This window comes from Anoplolepis gracilipes, chromosome 6 (assembly GCF_047496725.1).
Source record: "Anoplolepis gracilipes chromosome 6, ASM4749672v1, whole genome shotgun sequence".
In the NCBI taxonomy this organism is placed as follows: Eukaryota; Metazoa; Arthropoda; class Insecta; order Hymenoptera; family Formicidae; genus Anoplolepis; species Anoplolepis gracilipes.
In genome coordinates this window covers 11730519-11753888 of record NC_132975.1, presented here as the reverse complement: position 1 = coordinate 11753888, position 23370 = coordinate 11730519, and the positions used below count along the sequence as shown (strand labels likewise).

Here is a 23370-nt window from a genome sequence, read left to right as displayed (position 1 = left end):
CCAACTTTTTCCATGAACTATTCTCCTACCTAGGGATTCCTTAATACATTTCTTCATTTTGTACTCCCGAACTACACAAGAAACATATATATAGATTTTCTCAAACTTTCCTCGAGATTCGAGATGCTCTACGGTACTTAACATCCCAAGAGAATAATTCGTACGAAGGATGTACCACGAGAGTCGTTAGACACAAACGACCAAGAGAAAATTATCATAATTACAGTTGCCTTTTGCTGTACGATGCAATAATATCACGTGTAAAACTGCGGGCATATTACGCGATTTAATTTTAATTTTATGAAAATAATTTGTCTCTTTCTCTCTTTTACTTCTGGAAATGTTACTGAGCAAAAATGTTAATATTTAATCGTTTCTTTAATACACTTTTAATATTTATTTAGTTGTCCGCGATGCAATAAGTAATTTCGTTTCAATCTTAAGTCATACTTTTTACGGAATATATTCAAATATAATATACACTTTTAATTTAACTTCCTAAAAGTTGACGTAACGCGATAGATATAACATTAATATCTTTCGAAAGAAACTGATAGAGTGTCTGTATCTGTGACCCAGTTTAATTTTTTTATTACTTGGAAAACATGTGACTAAAATTTTGGCCACAGCTGTCAAGCGTGGCTTTATAAAACTGGTGAAGTAAATTTTGGTGTCGCCCAAAGACGGGACTTAAGACGAAAGAAGAAACCGACAGAGAGAGAAGGAAGGGGGAGCTGCAATCTACTGATCCGGGTTCTGCAACAGAACGGTCGAAACTCTTCCGATATATTTTCGTTTCGCTTTCCTCATTTCCTCACCTCTGTCCCATTGTTTCTGCTTTGTCTGCGGATTTCCTTTTGTCCTCGATGAGTCTTTCGCCATTGTTGCTCTGCAACGTTCGTTTCCTTTGACGTTCAGTTCAGTGCACTTTAAAACCCGAGAAAGATACCGCGCTGCTACTTAAGACGCAAGAACCTCGTTCTTTTCTTATTGAAAACGATCTTGCAGTTCGGTAAAAACGGATGGGAAGGTGAAATGAAATTTCGAAATCGTTTCCCTGACCGCGGAGAGAAAAATTTTATCATGGACCATTTCGTTCTTACTATTCGGTCTAACGGTTCTAGCAGTAACTATTGTATCGTAACATAATAAAATTTCTATTAACTTATTCACTTCTATTAACAATATTTCTTATTTCTTCTTTTAACAATATCATAAATTAGTTTTTAAATTGTTTATCGCATTTATACATTATTATTAATGTTTTCTCCAATACATACTTTTTAATAACTTATAATATGTGCTATGTAATCATGCATTTATTTTCAAAAAAATTATTTTATCAAAAAAATTTTTCAAAAAGTTCCATTCCTCGTTGCCCCGTATCAAATTTTCCTTCTTTTGGACATCTATCTATTCCGCGTCGTAATTAATTATCGGTGTCCAGACTATCATGGACCCGCGCTCGTTCTAGCATCCGACAGAAGTTTCCTTCGCAAAGATATTACACGAGGATTAGGGACTTCGGAACTTTCAAGATATTGCGTCACATTTATCTCGGGGACGTCGATACATCTTGGAGTCATTAAGAACGGCGATAATAATTTCTCGCACACACTTTTACAAATTTTCGCAGAATAATCCACCCGTAGAAAATTAACTTTATAAACTCGTGCAAATCAGATTTAAGATATAATTTTGAATGTAATAATTTGTAATATACAATAATACAAACAACTATTAAAATGTTCTAATTTTAGTTTAGAAGTTTTCCAGAATTTCCCAACGTCATTGTTAGCTGTCAATTAAAAACGTCAATTAGAAAACGTGAAGCAGCGTCGTTGCAGGTAGCATTATGCTCTGCGATCGCCTCTGCGCGCGCTCTGAAATCCGCGCTCTCCCGACAACAATATCCCACCAAATTACGCTTGATTATGCTTAAAAATGCACGTAAAATTTACATAACATCACGCCGCTGTAAATTCTGAGTAAGGAGGGCGCATTGCTCGCGAATTTCATTAACCGAATAAATGCGTGCGTTGTGTGTACCCCGTTCAAGACTGTGTTTGTTTGAATATTATCATAACAAAGGACACGGCCTGGCCGACGTACCATGTAACCGCTCTGTGTCGCGCCTTCTTGTCAACTAACGTGACACCTTTTATTCACAGATGTAAGAATATAATAAAATCAAATTTAAGACAGATAAAAAGAATGTAACGTACTTTTTAAAGCACTGAGTTTGCTAAAAGAATAATGCAAAACTTTATAATTGTTATTTACGAAAATGATCGTGGTAGAAATAGTTGGGTAAAACGACATAATAAACTAAAAATTTATAATACTTAGTACATGGTTAATTTATATAAGTACATGGCTACACGAAAACTTGCAAGTAATCCATAAAGTAAAACAGATTTCACCCGCGAAATCGAGTGGAAAGAATGGATATCGAAGAGGTGTCTGTCATTCTTTCCCGTTAAGGCATCACTCTACTTGAGAACAGGTGTTCGCTTCGTGCATCGTTTTGCGCGGGATGCAATTCCATTAGATTGCATCGGTTACACGACTTCCGCGACAGTTATAATGTGATTACGGTACACATGCGAGGAACACGTGTCGGATGAAAAAAAAACAAGTACAAAATTGAAGAACGAAATTGTGTATAATAAATAGTTTTAATCTTACGTGCGACTTGGCGTGATTTAAAGACGCAGTGCGACGAAAGTCTGGCCTCATTGTTTTGGCACGAAATATTTCTTTCAATGACAGATCTTTGCAAAATAAAGATATTTATTCGATAATTAAAAAGCAAAAATGTTAGATTTGAAAGTTTGATAGATAAATATTCGAAAAGTAATAAATAATGGGAAATTAATAAATATTTAATTAACGTCACATCCACATTTCTTTTGAAACATATAGGTTGAGTTTTTTCTCGGCATTTCTTGTATTTATACGCAAAAGGTTCACGCTGTATACATGAATTCAACGGCGGAAACTACGATAATAAAAAATTGTCGCACAGTGCCAGCTACAAAGTGCTCGACTCTACTTTAAGTCATGTCAAAAATTTATCACTGTTTTTCTTACTCGAAATATCGACTAGGAGAATTTTGGCGCATTGCCTTGTTTTCCTTGCGTCTACACGAATAGACATTCGTAACCAAACATCACTATTTCGCAAAAATATTTCATGGTCGTGATTCACTGTAGTTGATTTAGTAAGAATTTCTTTGGCACATAGAAAGAATAAAAATGCTTCATCAGCGGGATTAAGCGAGAACAATTTCTTTTCTGTAATAATAAATATATATAAAGTAAGTTTCAACACTCCTTTTTAAACAAAAGCTTCAAAAATCAAATATTACTAATCGAAATCTATTATATATAAATCTATAATAAAAGAGAATTAAGATTAAAATATGATAATTAACATAAAAGAAAGATTGTATAATACTAAAGATACAGTAACCATTTATTTAAGTATATATTTTCCTTACTTAAATATATAAATTATAATCTTTCACTTTTATTATTATTATTATGATTACTTGTATATTTTGTTTTAGCAAAAATCTTTATATCTTTCAAATGAGAAATTTTTAAATCTGAAGCAACTCTTGTGTGATCAGCATTTCTGGTGCAAGTTTCGGATGTAATCTTAAAAAAATATCGATCCTGCGCACTTTAGCATTCCAGCGAATGCTTGAGTCTAATAGTAAGGAATTAATTGGTCACCCTTCCTCAAGTTCCACACCTTCCCTCGCTGACCGACAATCCCTGGTGATATTGGTGGTTTCCCACCCGCCACGAATGTACCTTGTCGCGGTTTACGCTTGTCAATCTCGCTGAAATACGACATATTCTCATTCGATTTATGTAAAATCTCATTTAAATTCTTAAATAGATTAAAGCGCGAAAAACTACGAAGAAAAAAATGCGTCAATCTTATCTATCATTAATATCGTTAACGTGTCATTCTTTGATTTCGAAACGATGTGATACAGTACGTATTAATCAATTTTTTAATAAGCGAATATATTTTGTATTCAATATCGTTTGTTCTTTCCATTACGTTCGGAAAATCAGTGTATTACTTTTCTACAAATCAAATAAAATCGGCGTGCGTGATAACAAGTGCAATTAAATTCGACATAAATTATTACTTGGCAATTGCTCGAGATTCAGATGTTTATACGCATTTCTCGCTGATTAATTTTGTTGATTTATTTATACCGCGTTATTTATTACGAGATTGCTTTGCTCCCGAAGCACCGTGGACGCATCACGCTTTATACTTTCTGGTCCGCAAGCGATTTAATGGCGACAATTCGCCGACTAATAGTGAGTCCATTGCGCTCCACAGAGTTTCAAGTTACCTAACTACGTATACATGCATCAAGCTTAATGACTCATTGTCAAATCCCTTTGCGCTTTTCAGAGCCATTCAGAGTCAGAGTAATGCTCTAAATTTAGTAGGTTAATTTACGGCGTTATAGTTTGTTGATTTTGTTGGTCCATGAAAAAAATAAAATTTTGTTTTGCTTATTAATAATATAATTAAATATCTTGACTTTTTTTTTATATACTTAACAGCATCTTGTAAGCATAACATAATGAAAGATTTTACATAATAATTAATATACATTAATATTAGTATATAAAAGTATGTATAAAGGATGTAATTTTCAAAGACTTATAGTTTCTTCGTTAATAAGAATTATCTTATTAAATCTATTGTCAAAACTCATAAGACAAAATTATACATCTATTAATTCTAAGATATTTTATATATCTCATTTTCAAATTAATTATTAGAAAGTTTTATCAATGAATGAAAGTGCAAAAATCAAATACTACATTTGCATTTCTATCCCTACACCATTTCCTGCACAGAGTAATAGCCCTACAATTAATATTCATTTATGACATTGGGTTCTTAATCGAGTTCGTCGGCTCTCACCAAATTTATATGACAATTCAGAATTTGCACAAGCCAATCACTTGCGGTCAAAGCGTCCGTTTCATTCGGCGAGGATTGTCAATCGTTCGCAGAAGTTTCTGATTCTGGAGAGAAGCAGTAAGATAATCAAATTTCACCGGTCACTTTGAAGGTTGTTATGCAGTAATGGAGTTGCCGACGACTTAGGCGGGCTCGTTCAAGTTTCGTCTAATGTTGCGGCTCTTCAACAACATATAGCGCATCCACGCGGAGCGTCCGTGTTACGTGTTTCGAACTTTGTCGGCTAATCCTTATCCTTGGAAATCCTGGCGAGAACGAATAGAAACTATAGGGACAAGATTCGACAGTCGATTATTCGCGGTCCTCCGCTCGTAATCATGCGAGCTTAATCATTGCAAGTATGTCTTCTCGAATGTTTTCGCGCAGTCGCATAGATTTTATTGGATCATTCCTGGCGTTGTCTCATCATCATTAATATCTCGTTGTAAATTCTACATTTTCATAAATCATTCTATGCTGTGGCAATAACCTAACCTCTTCATTTTTTTCTCATTATATTGTGTGCAAATTTTTTAATCGCTAAAAGAAGTTATAAATAAGCTTTTTATATGACACATTAAGTAAATATATATATATATATATATATATATATATATATATATATATATATATAAATATATATGTATATACAATATAAATAAAAAACAGCATAGAATCAAAATTATGAGAAAAAAAACGATTACTGATTGTTAAAAAATTTATAGACGAAAAGATTTTTCATTATAAGAGAAAAGCCATAGGGACATTGTTCTTACAGATCGAATCATTCAAATTATGTATGTTTTCACAGTTGAAAAGACATAATTTCACAAAATCGGTCGACAGGTCACGTCCAAGTTAGTTTCGTAATCGCCGCTATCAGTCAGCAGATCGTAATCACGATAGTTTGAACCAGAATCTGCTCACAAACTCAGGAAATTCCCGGTAAGGTAAATTTAGAAGTTTGATCTTCGGACAAGATGCGATTTACGTTGGTCTACATTACTCCGAGAAGCCAGTCGTCGAAAACACTCGTGTGATTTTATCTCGATCTCTCCTAGTTTCTGAGGGGAAAGAGGGGAGTGTCAGCAATATAACAAACGTTGTAAGCTTAATCTACGTGTCCTAGATCAGCGAGATAGACGTTAAACCGGCACGTTGCAACGCAGTTTAACGATGTTAAATTTTTTTTTGGACCTGTTCAGGAGTGACCATTCTGCTGTCGCTGACAGTTTTCCTGAACCTCGTGGCAGAAAGCATGCCGACGACTTCGGACGCTGTCCCTTTAATAGGTACCTATGATTGTCAAACAACGATAACTCGCATCTAGCACACAAACGTGTTTTTACAATGTCTGTACATATATTCATATGTGTATATATCCGTGAAAAACGGGGGTGCGCCGCGATCATCTGACACGATAGCGATAATTATTTAGCATTACGCGTATATTGATGGTACACATCACGCAACGTTGGAAAATAACATAATTATACAACAATATCAAATAAAATGAAAATAAACAGACTATTAAATTAACTCTTCTCTAGATAAGTTACGCTATCAAGATGGTATTTAATTTGAAAATTATTATATGTAGTTTCAAAGTAGACTTATGCAAAGAGCTTTAATTAATTACTAGTAATAAAAGATGATGCAACGGCGCGCCCCATAAACGTACCTTCGCCTGTCTTTTGCGCAATTCCTAGAAAACCTATGAACAAAGTAACCAGACCAGTGAAGGTGGAAAATCGAAGACAACGGATTACGAAGGTAGTCTAGGATGACAAGTGAATCGGTCCTATCGTTCGGATAATGAGCGCTTGAAGGCGAATTCGTGAATTAAGCACGCCGAAAAGGGCAACTCAATCACTTCTCGAAAGGGCATGTCCGGGCAAGGGAAAGGGCTGCTTCAGCCCGAATTAGAAATGAAGGGGTGGAGCAATAAAGAGGTCGCGAGAGATTCAGGATTATACGTTTCCCGGGAGTCGATAGCTCCCTCTTTTCTCCTCTCCTGGGACTTATTATCCAGTATTCCATCCTTAATTTTCTCTCAAACAGAGTTATGACTAATTTTGCAAAATCGTGCATTAAATTCTGCGCGAATAGATAATTTTTTTAAACCCAGTTGAAAAAAATTGGAATTATTAATTGTCAAATTTTTCCATGAAATTATTTGATAAAAGGTTATTAAAATTTTACTATCACGAGTTAAAATTTTGCATTATTTCCAACGGATATTCCTGAGAAAAGGCGCGGAGGGGTTGGGTATCGGACGAGAAGGAAGCGGCTTCCTGTCACGACAATTCTGGAGTGTATGTCGCGTTTCTGTAGGACTCCGAGAATGTCGCGAAGGATCGCGAGGATCAACGCTAAGAGCTTCCAAATCCTACCACTGGTTTATCGCATTTTAGCGGTACAGGCTTGCTTTATCTCTCCGGAAAGAGAAGACATCGCCGAAAATTGATTTCCCTTCCAGATTCCTCGCGCTTTAAATACGTCAAATTAAATTCTCTGCTTATAGTCACCGAGATGTATCCAACTTTTAATTAGAAAACAATACCTTTTATCTAGAAAAATCCAGAGTCGCGAAAAAAAGGCGATCGCGCCTTATTTCACTGTAAAATATTTTTTTTATTTCTCTCGCGGAATAAAGAACGAAAGTACATCTTCACGACAAGCAAAACATATTAAAAATTGCAATTTTAAATGGAGTGTTTGATTTAAAAAGAATTTGGTACAGAAAAAGAAAGAAAACAATACATTCTTTATGTCGTGAGAACGTTTCCTTCGCCAGGAAATATTTATTTTTAAAAACATAAGCGGATCACATTGGATGTTGCGATATTTAAATTGTCGCAATTATTGTTCTAAGTGGATCGTTCGGTGACGTAAAACTGAAGCAATTTCAGACGCAAATATTTTTATACAATATTTTTATAAGATGTCGACAGTTTGCTCGCTATTCAATTACACTCGTAGACATATAGCCAGTCCGTTCATTCGCGAACGACGACTCATTCGTGGACAGGTTTTTCTCGGGACTTTTTTATGTATAATTTTATTTTTATACTTGCATCGATGGTGATCGTTATATCGGGATAGCAAGCAGTAAAGATGTGAATGTCAAGAATAAAATTCGACGAACGAACTCAACTATGTACATATGTACAATAACTATGAACATTCTGATAGGATATTGACGTGAAAAGATAAAATAGATTACAAATTATGATCGCGAAAACGTTAGATGATTGTTAAAATTAATTTCTACAGTTATGACTGAAACTAAATAAAAAGTGCAGCAGGTCTGGTCGACGTATTTACATAAAACGCTTGATTGTCTGGGAAACGCTCACATCTTTGGTTCTTGCCGTACCGAATTAGTTGGTTTAGTTTCTGCGACGTGTCCCGAATGGTTTGTTTCCTCTAATACCCACGTACAACGAATTTGTTTTACAATTTCTTTTTTACGATTACGACATCCTAAGCTTTGAGATTTTTCTCGTAGAAACTCATACATACTGTTGCATTATGTTTTCCATATAAATGTCCTGCACATATATATCTATATTAATCTGTTTAGTATTCTCCCTCGGTAAACGGCGTGCTAACCGCCCATAAAATCGTCGAACAATCGATGTAATTGCCGTATTATATTTATTTTTACCTAATAAAAGATTCATTCTGATGTAAAAAAGCTTTTGATATATAGTAATCAATATTATATTGCAAGCCTAAAAATTTATAGTTCAATCTTTGCGAGTTTAAAAATCAAACAAGCGTTTTTTTTCTTTTAACATTTATATAAATCTCGCGATAAAGCAATCGAGCATGAACAAAAACGTATAATCCTGAAGGCTCGTCCGACATAAGGATAATCAATTGTTGCCTCGTTTATAAAAGAGATTACGGAAACGAGAATCAACTCACGATACGAACGATAGAAGCCGAAGAAATCACGTTGGATTAACTCTTTTAGGGATTCGTTCTATCTAGTACGATGCGAAGAGCACTTTTGATTCAACGCATAGGTTGAATTAAAGCACTTTCGCACTTTAATCACGTTACTACACATGGCGTCCTAGATTACCACGAACAAGTGAGATCCAAAAGAGGCGCGAGTATTAATCAACTCAACTCAAAATAACTTCATCCAAAATTCGTGATTTGTCATTTTTGCAATGTTTTTTATTTAAAAATCACCTAAATGAGTTGCAAAAACAATATACTTTATCTCTGGTTTCATTAACTTTTTAATACCTCGACTAAATTAACTTGGTTTAATTCTGGTTATAATGAGAACTTTCCATCTCTCTTTTTACATCATTCAAACTATAATAAGAAAGGAAATTTGATTAAGCGCACTTTGGCCTAATTAAAGTTGGCGCAACAAACTGTAATAAATGTCATTCTACGCGACGACGCGCGACGCGGGAAAAAAACGATCGATTTCCAGAAGCTGGTCCCTTCTGTTGTTCAATGAAAGGAAGAAGAAGAGGGAAAAAAGAGTATCCTCACGCACATATACACGGTGAGGATCGTTCCTATACTACTTTCTCTCCCTTGGGAAAGAAAGTTTAATTAAAGTCCATGGCTGGGATAAATGCGCCGTGCGATGCATCTTAAAACAAACCCCCATGAGAGCGGCGCTGAACGCAAATTCCTTTTAGGCTCTATTTCGTTTCCACGAAGTACCCTTTCTCGCTCTTTTTGCAGGGTCATTCGATGGGCTATTTCGTTGCTATTCCAAACTCCTTTAATGTCCAACAGTATCACAGAGAATTACATTTCGCATTGTTAGAAATTGGTTTCACAGAGCAACAAAGAAAGAGAGAGTGAGAAAGAGAGAGAGAGAGAGAGAGAGAGAGAGAGAGAGAAAGAGAAAGAATAAACAATCATCAAAGTTAGAATCAAAGTATTTCTGGCATCTCTTAATTAGGTCTAGCAGTGCGAAGCAATTAGCTTCTAATGAGCGTTCAATGAACGCTATGATTTCACTTGTTAGTTGATTCTTTCACTTCAGGATAAGTGACATATTTGAAAGATTCTTTAATAAAAAAAGAACACATTTATTATTACATATTGTGGTGAGTTTTAATTTTATTAATTGTAAGCAAGAATATTGGAGCTTTATTTGTATAATGTAGCGATGTTTCTTGTTACAAATTTCTTATTCTTTACTTGATAATTCTTTTTTACTGCAATTTTGCGCACAGGAAAACCTTAATTTTAGTGACGCTTTAACGAACTGGCAACATGTATCTTGGCGACCTGTTCAGTAAAAAATTCTCTGCATCGTCATCATGATCAGATATCTATCGATTAATAGTTCCTTCCGTCGTGCTTCACGAGAATAGAAGCTTACTTCCTCCCTTTCATGTATAGGAAGGAAAATTGCTTCCGTGAATCGTGACCGGAAGTGGTTGAATGAAATTGCTAATTTAGCACGAAGTATACTTGCAGCACGGGCTACTAATTACATTCTTGCTCGCATAAAGTCGCTTCTGATAGCTTCTCAATGAATTATACAATCAAGATAATTCGACAAAAGTGCCAGATTGTTAAGGTAATTAACAGTTAGTAATGAATAATCGATTTGATTTTCCATCTTTAACCGATCAAATGTTATCAGTTTCATTATTTATTGAAAAAACAATATTGAAATCTAAAATTCGGAATGTTTTGCTATGTAGGTAATTAAAGCGTAAAATTGAAAAAATGCCATGTATCGACAAATTTTGGGTCTTTTTCCGCGAATAAAAGTCATAGAGGAAAAATGTCACGGTTGAAGAGTTTTTTAATTTTAATAAAATGAAAAATTTTGATATTACTATTTCTCATTTGGCACGTTTTTACTTCTACGATATTTTTTTAATCTTTAAATTCTGCTTAATCTTGAGCGCCGTGAGTTTTGTTCGCGTGACATATTTTTCATTTGACGAATCGTACATTTTTTTTTCGTTCTGGAATATCCTTTGTGACGGAAAATTCTCTCCAGGCGGAGATAAATCAAAGCAATGTCTCGGAACAATTTCAATCGTTTTCCCTCGACTGAGTGATCTCGTCATTTAAATCGTCTGTTCGTGCCATAGAAAAAAAGATGGTCTGGTAACTGCTTCGAAATTGACAGATGAATAATTTCGTGACTTTTTCTCTTTCTTTATAACGATTTTTTCGCGTGATTAATGCTCATCATCTGCGAAATATGACGTCCAGTTGAGCCTTCTCGTTTTCACAAATTTTTCGACAAAAACGTGTCGATTCGCAAACGCGCTCTCGTTCGCGTTTGCATTCGACGCCGATAAAGTACGATGTCGACTGAAACGAAAAATCGCGATGCACATCCCTAGTAAATCGAAAGGTAGCCAATAAATGCTCGTTGTAATCTGATATTTTCACAAATCGAGATAGAACGCAACAGATGAATTTCTCGAACTCGAGGTAAAACAAAACATTTTTAATGCGATAAATTATTGCGATACGCATTTCTGATTATTAGAAACATATCGTGTAACTCGCTTAATTTTCGGATAAATGCGGTCTTTAATATTGATCACTGATTGCCACGATCACACAAACGCGGTTCGCGAATTTCATTTAAACGCTCTAAAGCCGATGAGATTGCGAAATTCTGCATCGTGAATAGGCCGTCGAACAATTTTTCGACGGTGACAATGCGAAAAATTGTACGATATTTACATAAGTGGCGTCAAAAGTACTCTGTAACATTTGTGGGTGTGTATTTAATCATTGTAAAAATGTGACAAAGCGATCGGCCATTTCCAACACTACACGAGTTCTTCCCTTAGTTCATTTTCACATTCCACATTTGGTATTAAATCTGTCTGTTTGATTTCGAAGTGGCATTTATCCAATATGGGAACCGCGAATAACTATCGCGTAAAACCGCGCGTTTAATACTGACATGTATATAAGATCCAAAATGTATTCGTCTTAAAACAGATTCATCAATAATTTCGAGTATAATTCAGCCGTCTCGTATTTATAAATGAATAGCAAGAAGCTTTCCGAAGTTCCTCTTAAAATCTTGGTCTATGATTATTTCGCGTTGAATTTAACTATACGCTTGACATCGTAGCTCTAAGGGAATTTAATAAATCATTCTAACCGAGGCGTTAGCGAAATCGGCTTGACAGCTTCAGTAATTTCAGTTTTGTCCGTTTCGCTCGGAGCGATGCGCAGCTCAACTTAAATCGGTGGAATAATCCGTAACGGTGACAAGAAAATAGCGCGAGACGGGAAGCCGATACGCGCGGCCGACGAACCAGGTCTGCTTTGTGCTAACGTGCCATCTCGGAGCGTCGCGCCGTCGTTCATCGCGCACGCTATGCAAATTTATGCAAGAGCGCATGGGCTATCGCACGGAATAGTCGACGAGGAAGAGCAGCCCCGTCAGCTGCGTCGAAGGCGATTGTGCGCGAGCAGCTACTGCATCACTAATACTCGCGGTTGTATAGGTACACCATCATCTTCCGATATGCCGATATCGCCCCTGTCACGCGAACCATAAGTTACGTCTATCTCGAGAACCGAGTTTTACAAAGGTTTCTGCACCGTTATGGCGTACTTTAAAATCGCTCAACGTGAGGTCGCATAATTGTTTCTATATAATCCAACGCGCGTCGAAAAGAATCTTTGGAAAGAAAACGTGACGGCGAACGAATTGGTCGCGAAAGAATTGTGCATTCAAGAAGCGTCCTCCGTTCATCGTGATGAATATATTATATGTAACGTCTCGGAATTCTCGACTTTAACTTTTTTTTTTTTTATTCATTATTAAAATCCAGAAAAAAATCTATCTGAAATTTGTCGAGAAATTTGTCTGGTTAAGATCAAAGTCTGGAACGCTAGATGAAAGTTTGTAAGAATGCACTTAAGTAAAGTAGTCGAATCAAAATTTAAGACATTTTATAAAATTACATAACTTATACATATATTTCTATTATTTTTAATCCATTAAGAGATATTTTTTATTAAAATGTGTCATTCACAGTTAGTTTATATCGCGTTGCACAAACTTCCGCAGCAACATAGCAAATTACTAGCCTTCATAGATTCACTAGATTACGAAGTTCTCGCCGCTGGGACTTTTTCGAATAAAACTATACAACTGGCTTTTGGGATAAGTTGTGTATTTTACCGCGCGTTCTCAAATATGAAACGTTTAATTAAAACTTTACGGCATCCGCGCGTATAACGATTGTAGACTACGATATATCGATATATTCCGCGCCATTAATTGTTCATTTAGCGGCTGTTGAGAAAAGTTCTAATTAGAATATTATCATCGAGCATTTTAATGCGCGGCAAGAAACTTTTATTGTCGCCACGGTGAGCGATTTACGATTCACATCTTCCTTGACCAACATTATCTGTATTGCAATTCATTTCGGTCGTTTCATTTACTAGGCACGATCCAGAAGAGAGCACGCAGCGAATGATGCAAATTTCAATTTCCATCAGGGATCTGGGACCAACGATATTGAATCTCGAGATTCGACGCAATATATCGGAAATGGACGATATCAAAAGTTTTGAAAAATCGGATATGCCACTATATACAGTATATGCATACATATGTATGTGTACGTGTATATATATATATATATATATATATATATATATATATATATATATATATATATGTTTGTCGATCGATCCGAGCAATAGGCAATCGAGAAATCTGAAATGAACATTTTCGGCAGAAAATTATTGCGCGCCAGCAGTTACAATGAATATTTCTTAATGGGATCATCTCTTATTAATAGATAATGCTGTATCCGAAAAGTTAGTTACGAAGATATAATAATAACAACAACAGTATGAATATAAAAATGACGAAAACAGTTTTGTCGATACAGTTTATTTTGTTTTCGTAAGTATTATCAAAAACGATAAGAAAAACTTGCAAACTTTAATTTTCTCTACAATGTAAAAGTTTATTAAAAACTGTTATATATTTTTATACCACACAAAGTTTGATCGACGAAGATGGAAAGTTAATTGGCTACTTATTCATTAACAATTCTCAACATGTATTTTTTTCAAGTAACACTGATTAGAATAGAACTAGAATAGTACACATGTTCTATTTTGCTAAAACGCCAATAATTTTGCGTGTTCAGTAAACTTTATTAATGGATATTGATTACCGAATAACGCAAAAATGGACTGCTATCGTGTACTCTAATTCTGAAAGTGCAGGTCTTACGCTGGCTAGAACGCATTATCTGTCAGTGCATTATCGAGTGAGGCTCTCGACTAATATAAATTCAATGCGATCATAAAGCGATATTCTCGACACAAATCCCTTGACAGACCTATTGAAAATATTAGCAGAAATTTCATTGTCACAGCCGAACATAGTGCAATGATGCGATGGTAAATTCAATCGTAAATCCAATAAAACCGCGAATCAAATAAAATCTGCGAAAATCTTTTAACTCTTTGGTACCCAAAACAACATTTCATTTTATATCCAATATGATTTAGCTTTCATGTGTTAAGTTATTGTGCAGTAAACAAAAGAAGAATATAAAAACAGGGACGTAAAACATATTACGTATACCTATGTAATTTTTAATATTTCAAAATGCTTTTAAATTCGAAAATATTATCATCAAAATATTTATGAGGGTATCACAAATTACACAAAATAGAAAAATACAAATACACTTGATTCTTCAAAGCTTCGAGAGATCAAGTAGCCAATAAAAGTCCGTCATTATAACTAATAAACTTTAAAATTTAAAACTTTTCAAGCTTATATCGCTCTGATTGTTTATTGTAGACAGTCTCTCAATTCGTTATTTGTTTTCAAATTAGTTTTATTAATTAGTTTTTTTCTTCGTAAATCGCGTGCTTTCGCAGTCCGATATTTTGAAATACTTAGGATGAAAGAGAAACAGGGTTTGTCCTCTCTCGAAGTTATCAAGAACACGAAATAATCGATTCTCTCAAGCGTCTGTACGAATAGATAAACGTGGTAAATCGTGCACAAGCAGGCAGAATTCTACTCTTCGTTCGTTCGGCTCACTCGGCGGTTTCCCAGACGGCATTTCTGCCGTCGGCGGGATCGACTTTGCAAGATATGCGCGTTTATCCCTGCACGATTAAATTAATGCCAAGCCAGAGGATAGAGGAGAATATCTTGACACGTGGCACAAGATACGAGAGCGACAATCACACAAGAGTCTCAGATTAATAGGGATTACGTGATAGTTGTTCTTATTGATGAAAATTTGGGTTAGCGAATTTCAGTTTCAAGCTCATCCCCCCCCCCCCCGAATCTGTTGCCATTTGCCTCGTCTTGCAATTTAGAGATAGGATCGCATACTCGCTCGTTCATGTCCCATCTCATGATTCGGGGCGTCTCGGTTAATTGTCCGCCTGCAATCCGGTCTGCGGTCGGATTCGAAGCGTTTTCGTAGGCGTTAGTGGCCGTTTGGTTACTGATGGCGGCTGCTTGCCAACCGCATCGCGTGATGACGGCGTATAATGCACGTGAACACGTGCGACAATTTTGTCGATTGGCGGCACGTCGGATTGATCGATCGATCGATCGCGTGCAACCATTTAATCCGTCGTCGTTTTTTTAAGACTTTTTCACAACGAGGCTCAACGCTTTCTCGAAAGCATCTCCCTCGCATCAGCAGTTTCTTTAAGAAGCGCCCTTTCCAAACGCCATCCTCGAGGTGTCCGCGAGGCATCCCGGTAAGTATCGTAATCCACGCTTCGCGGAATTCTTGTCACATGTCGAAAGCGACGGCAAAGAAGGTCGTTCGATCATTTGCCGTTTGATCGATGAGCTGAGAGAGACGAGAAATGAGAAATGATCTCGAGGGGAATATGTGTGGCTCATCAGAAATTGAGACATTAATCGCTTAATCGCGACTTGTATTTGAGACTAATAGATGAAAAGCTTTGATTAGTTGTTCGATTAATCAATCATTGATTGATGCATATTTCATGTGATATTGAGGAGATATATTCTAATATTTTTATTTTTATCCACTCTGAATACGATTTCGCATCTCCTGAAATGAGGATATCACAAGATCCATTTCTTTTACATATACATGTGATTTCAATCTTTCCTACATATGTTCCAATAAGAATTATCACATCATTTAATTATTGTTCATTATAATATTTATTGACACTAACACGAATTATATCTTACTTGTCGCGCTTTGCGCAAGAAAAGCGAAAACTAGAGACTCGACGAGAAAGAGAGAAAGTTATTTCGTAGTGCGTGGCACGCGTCTTTTTTTCCTCTCCGCATCTCCGAAATTAACTTTTGCCTTGACTCGAGTGAGTGCGTCTCTCTCGATTCACCGGCGAGAGACCCGAGATACGAGGCCGCGTGTCCCTCACATCTGCGGGCGACTACAGAGCTTGCGGGGCCTTACATATACACGTGTATATAATCAAGTCTTTCGTCTTCCCCTAAACCCTTGATTACTTTCCTTGACATTCCAGCCTGGAAGCGTAAGGTAAGTCCGCTCGATCCAAGAAGATCCTCGGTCGCGCGTGGGGACGAAAGATCAATACTCCCCGGCTAATTTCGAACCGTGTCGATGATCGTGGCGTGTTAAAGTGTCCGTTTGAAATTGGGCGTGCGTGAGAGCGAGTCGAAAGGATCAAGAAAGAGGCACGGTGTTACGGTGTATCCTATTGAGAAGAAAAATATAAGCCAATTCGGGAGAAATATTTGCATTTCTTTAATTTTTATTTTTTAAATTCTCACATTGTGTCAAGTTCACGAATATTTTAATAACAATTTTAATAATAGATATATATACTATAGGTAAGAAAATTTAGAAGAGATGAATATCTTTGATACTGCGATCATATCTCATCTATAATTTTATAATTTCGCGATTTTTCGCTTGTAAAAAAATTAACTTATTTATATCGATTGGAAAAAAGGAGGGAGGGAGAGAGAGAGAGAGAGAGAGAGAGAGAGAGAGAGAGAGAGAGAGAGAGAGAGAGAGAGAGACAATGAGAGAAGAGAAAAATTAGTTCCTTTTTAAAAAATAATTTATAAAAGCTTTTTGTGTGAAAATATCATTATCGAAAGATTAACCTAAATTGGATTTTGCATCAATGGTAATAAAGGAGATCTAATTTGCCAATGTCCATTGGACGTATCCGTGACATCTTAGATTGCCAAATGGACTAATGATACAACAATGGGCAATCACTGGATGCATCCTGAATGATTACAAGAGTTATTGATGTGACAATCAATATGTACCTATCTATGGTCAATGAGTGCGTGTCCATGGTTGAAAATGGACGAACAGTGACGTCTCCATGGAAACATATCGGCCCGAGCTAATTAGATGCAAATAGGATCCTCGTCGGAAGGATCAGCTTTCAATCGATGTTCTGTGTTTGCAGAAAGCATCCCAAATTATCTGCAATGCGTTAATTTAACTAAAGGCGTAGCTGAAACAAAACTTTACTGCATAAAAGAGCTCTCTCTCTCTCCCTCTCTCCCACTCTCTCTCCCTCTCTCTCTCTCTCTCTCTCTCTCTCTCTCTCTCTCTCTCTCTCTCTTTCTAACACTATGCTTTAAAGTTTAAACCTCAAAGCCATTAGTCATCGTATACACTTAGAAGATGCCGGACAAGAAAATTATTACCAGAAAATAATTTATTAATGAAGTGAACGCACGCGTAATTAACACCAGTAAGCTTAATTAGCGTAATTCACATGAAATTAAAGGCGGTATCGCAATTATATTATGGATTGGATCATTTGTTTTGATTATTCGATAAGCTGGACTTTATTCATGTTTATTTTTTCAAAGGATGAAAAATTTTGCTGATATCTTTGAAGAAAAAGAGATGAGCGCAATATCTTCCATCATTCAGCCTGACGACATGATATAACTCGGTAAGCCGGTTACGAGAACAATTCTAGATTACTTTCCGCTCTTTCTCGAGTGCCACGTGCCGTTCTACGAGCGTCGCGACATCCTAATTGAATTAATAGGAGTCCCGGGGATCACGCGTCGCCAGCGATTGTATGACCGGGATCGGCAAAATCCCTGCTCGGTTTCCGACTCACGTTTGGGCACACGACCACGGATTACCGTTTTTCATCGCGCTGGATTTTGGCATCTCTCGTTTGCCGCTACAGAATAATAGATCCCCGTTTCTTCGTTTTAACGGGAACGTTAAATCTGACATGCGATCCTATAATGCGCCGTCGAACGATCGCTCCTAATTGGCGGCGGTTACTCCGTTAATCGTCAGAATAATGCAGAGTCTCGTAGTTTAATCATTTACGAGCGTTTCGACGAAGCCCGGAATGGCTGGCAACCGATCAGTAGATGAGGTACGCGATTGTGCATCGTCTCGCGGAGAAGCGGTATATAACGTCCCACGTTAATGCGGCAATCAATATCGATAAGTTGATTTGACGTCGCTCGATAGATTTCCGGTGGGCGTGGAAAATTTAATACAGAATCATCAGATTCTCGAGAATATACGTTTCTTATAATATTTTTATGTTGCTTCGCGAACAAGAATTTTTCTATCTTTTTAGAAAAATTTTATTACGACACACACATAGATATTGAAGAACTATTGACAAAAAATTAATTCACTCGTAAATTGTATCCGCTCTCTGTGACATATTACCAATATTTTATCCAAAATTACTTCCGCATTGGACACTGCAAGAAAAAGAAGACGATTTCTGATTGAAAAAAGAAAAAAGGGTATTGAAGTCAATCTCTTTTGCCTTGAAAAAGAGCTTGGAAGTCCGATGAGAATAGGATGTCTAGTGACTAGTTCAACGGATTTATCGCTACCGATTTCGATCGGGATTGGAATCGGACAGTAACATGGTGTTTCCGCGCAGGAAGGAAATGGCATCGTTCGTACGTCGATTCGGCAATTATCCGTGCACGAGATATACATCGCAGTGTATGATTTTTAAGCGCGAACGCATTTTGTCGCGCGCGTTATTTTGTCTCGCCGATAATTGTATTCTCTATTCTAATTACTGTAAAATGACGTTGAATAGATTTGCGCGCGAAGCCGGTAGACACTCGATAGATTATAACACTCATAAATTTCTGATTGCATTAATTATGACCACAGTTGCCGATGCACAAACGAGTTGATCGATCGATCGATTAATATCAATAATACTCATGGTTGTATATTTCTATCGCCCACATACGGTGCGTTTAATCGAATTCCGCGATATTCTCTCTATCGAAATTAAAATTTGAGATTTTCTATCATTAATTTTACATATTAAATTATTACATTAATCATATCGATTATTAGATAAAAAAATCATCGAACTAAATTCGCCATACAATTCAATTTCAAATATATTCGCATATTCGCATTTCTCGCGACATTCTTAAAGTAAAGCAATTGTCAATAAAAATAAAAGTATAATGAAAGAGAGAGAGAGAGAGAATGATCTCTCTGTTTTTTTATTATCTTTACTCTGCAACAATTGAATAAGATAAAATTACCTATTTTATGAGAAAAATGCATGTGGCTTCTGTATAATCTATATAATCGTTAAAACTTTTATGATCTGTAACTCAATTAAATTTTAAATCCTCGAAGAATAAAAATATTTCATTTCGAGGAGTTATTCAAGAATCGATAGACATTCCAAAAATAATTCGCACTTGTTACCAGGCATCTAAGTCTCGGACGAGAGAATTTTTTTTTTCGTTCAAGTATACGGTCCGCTGCTTTTCCATTTTAGCTCTTACGTCTTCCCTTTCTCTCTCTCTCTCTCTCTCTCTCTCTCTCTCTCTCTCTCTCTCTCTCTCTCTCTTTCTCTCTCTCTCTCTCTCTCTCTCTCTTTTCAACGAAAAACTTCGACAGAACTTAGGTGATAACCGTCATCTCGAGACCTCTCTGCTTTTGCCGTATCGAGTCACTCATATTTCAAGAGAGCCAGAAGAAAATCGGGCACCGACGAAATTTCACGCCGGGTGACACTTTATTCCTTCTCATCCTTCTTTTTCAGCCTCAAGCCTCGTTTTCTCTTGACGTCAAAGTTTTGTACGTCTACATGGAGATATTATCTCGCTCATAGTAAATTCATAGTTCGTCGAGTTATAATAACGCCGTTCTGTCCGGCTACATCGAATGACGTTACGACGAAAAGTTTTGTGACGGTTGAAACGGAAAAAAAAGGTTCAAGTAACCGCAACGTTATTAGAATTAAGAGAGAGAGAGAGAGAGAGAGGGGGGGAGCAAACACAGGGGACGGGAGGGAGAAGAGGAGAAAGAAGAATGGTACAAAATTTATTCCTCTTTCCAAGAGTGAGACAATACGGCAAAGATGGAAGAAGCAGAGAGCCGGCTTCACGTTTTTCTTTCGCCTCTCTCGCCCTTTTCATTTTCCTGCGACACTTGAGTTTCGCCCAGTCTGAAAGAAATTGCCTCTCAAAGTAAATTCACGATGCTTGGACTTATAATAATTTCACGCCGACGTCGCGACATGGTCGCCAAACGATTTGTTTCGCGGCGCAAACTTTTCTTAACGAAACACGAAAAAATTAATGATGTGATATCATGAACAAAAAGAGAAAAAAGAAAATATAACACAGAGCTCGATATCACCTGCTACAATATATTAACTATAATCATCCAACTTTTGAAGGAAGAGAATATAAACGGTACCCGAAATGTTTCAGAGTTTTAATTAACTTTTCGCAATAAATTCAATTTCTCAAGATTGCACCATTTCGTAAGAAAAATTTCTTTTTCGAGGATTTATGTCGCCGACGGCTGCGTCTTTTTTTCAAAACGACTTTTAAATTTTTCATAAATAATTATGCGAATAAATTTCTACATCAATAGAAGTGCAATTGTCATTTAAGATATTTATATAATGTTTTCAGCTATGAAAAAGATTACACACAAAAATGTAACCGAAAATATTTCTCTTCCATATTTATACACGTGTACGTGTATTCTGACGCATCTCTGGCATATACATATGTGCCAGACTTTAATAAAAATATATTTCCCAATTCACTATCCTAGGAGAAACTCTGTTCCATCATCGCGTATTACCATTGTATTTCTCCGCGTTTTTTTTTTAATTGGACACCAGAATAAGTGAATAATTTATTCATTTTTCCAAATAGACTGTATGTTTATATAAACGTTTTTTATTTCTGAATTATTATACGAATTTATCTGTCGCTTCTGTTGATTTAAAATTCAACTCTCGCATACTGATTTACCTTGTAGCTTCAGATTTCTAGTTAACATACATATTAAATTACTACATTATCTTGATATATTATTTTTGCTTTTAATTATGTTTTCTATATAAAATATATATTAACACAAAGATAAAAATTAAATCAAAATACAAAAATTGTCCATGTTTTACTTTAGCAAATAAATTTTTTAGAACATTATAGGATTACATTTTTTGTAAAATGAAAGTTTTCAAAGAAATGCTCACATGTGAAAAATAATATATAATTCAAGCTTGAATGAATGAATGAATATATATACATATATATATCATTCAAGCTTGAGAGATCATATTATTAATTCCAAGATACATATTATCATTGCCTTTTTTCATTTCTGTTATCACAAGGCTGTTTTTTTATTTTCAACTTTTAAATTACATATAAACTATCCTTCTGCAATATTTAATTAAATATTTTCCGCATTAGTTTTTCGTTATTTTAATTTTACAATCCTTTATAGTAAAATTGAACGTGGTGACAAAAGAATTGAAATAAGTCGCAAACCTCCGAGTACTTCCCAGCGGATTTCACAGCTGGATTTCATGACTACGTAACACAGTCAATTGACACTCAAAGAACTAGTCGTCGCGTCGCAACTCATTCGAAGCAGACACTATATCCTCGTGATGCGGAGTTCATAGAACCTATGCATCCTTGCACAATGGCGAACAATTTTCCAGGAGTGAACATTCCCTAGCCCGATGTCAATGGTAAAACCGTTCGAGGCACGCGAATCGGTGGATATAAACGCGTCGTAGTTCGCTAAATCGGAATTCCATCCTCTCACAGGTCATACTCGTGCGGATCTGGAAGCGGAAGTGTCCACCGTTCCAGCGCCACGACTTTGTCGATAAATAAAAATTGGTTGAACGCAATCATTTTCGTCCCGCGATTCATTCGTGTAACTCGCAATTTTGTCGTACCATCGAATTTAACTGAAAAACGACACAATTTTTGCTGTCTTTTTGTGAAAACAAAGTTACGGAAAAGACATTAAATGATAAGAGATAAATTCTCTGTTATCGGGGCACCATTTTATTGTTTTTCAATAAAAAAATTCTCCAAATAAAAATTATTTAGAGATAGTATTCCTTCGATAATGGAATTAAAATTCTACAGAGAAACCGCATTGTAGAAAATGAATCCATTAACGATATCGCTTTGCGACTTTATGCAAACTCGCACCATTTTCATACTATTTTCGGTAATAATGTGTTCATTTTATTATATTTTTTGATTGCGAATTTTAATCCCATATGTGATCCTAGCCAGTATAATTGCGCTATCGCTGATTATCATAGATACCATAAAACTACGTAATTCTTATTTTATCTATTAATATTTAAAGCTAAACATAACATAAACAAACATAATTTAGAAAGCTATAAATTCAAAAGTTATTTGACGCAACAGACTTCAAATGCATCGCAAACTCCCGAGTTGGCTCAAAAGCAACTAATTTTAAGCGTCAATCTCATTCGTTCATAAATATGCGTACGCAAATTTGCATATAAGTTTGTGAGTACACACCGTGGACCGTTTATCTTTAACAAGATATCTATCATTTTTAGCCGCTCTCGATCTCCATCTGGATATCGAGGTCGAGCAAAGCAAAGCAGAACGAATTTTGGGCGGAGCTGAACCCTTCGGGACAGAGTGATCGGTTCGCGTTTCGAGATTATCGAGGAAACATCGTCGATAAAACGGCAAGGAGGTACAGCTCCCGCGAGATTTCCGTCGACAATTCCATCGAGACGAGTTGCGAAACTTTACCCCGGCTTACAATCGACTGTTACATATCGAAAATATCCTCTTTTTTCCTCCCACCCCCTCTCCTCCCCCCCCCCCGCTCCCTTCTCTCCTACCTCTCCTCGTTTCCATCGCATTCGAATCGCATAGAGATAAATTCTCGTTCTCATTGATGGAAACTGTTGACTCGACGCGATTCAGCTCCGCTCGATTTCTCTTCGTCGACGATCGACAGGGAGAAAGGACGAGCGGCTGTCGATCGATGCTCGCGTCTTCCTCGAGTAGGAAGGAGGTGTTCGTCGACACCGCTCGCAAACGGACGCGACGA

At 36.4% G+C, this 23370-nt stretch overlaps 1 protein-coding gene across 6 annotated transcripts in view; it reads left to right on the top strand.

The window, feature by feature from the left end:
• Window positions 1-23370, top strand: part of Nachralpha6 (nicotinic acetylcholine receptor alpha6) — a 221660-nt gene that overhangs the window by 140600 nt on the left and 57690 nt on the right. For 4 of the 6 annotated variants that reach the window (XM_072894487.1, XM_072894485.1, XM_072894490.1 and 1 more), the window contains exon 9: window positions 6211-6297. The exons of the other annotated variants lie outside the window; for them this stretch is intronic. In XM_072894487.1, the coding sequence (XP_072750588.1) occupies window positions 6211-6297 (87 nt within the window). The remainder of the gene's footprint in view (window positions 1-6210; window positions 6298-23370) is intronic. 6 annotated transcript variants of the gene reach the window in all.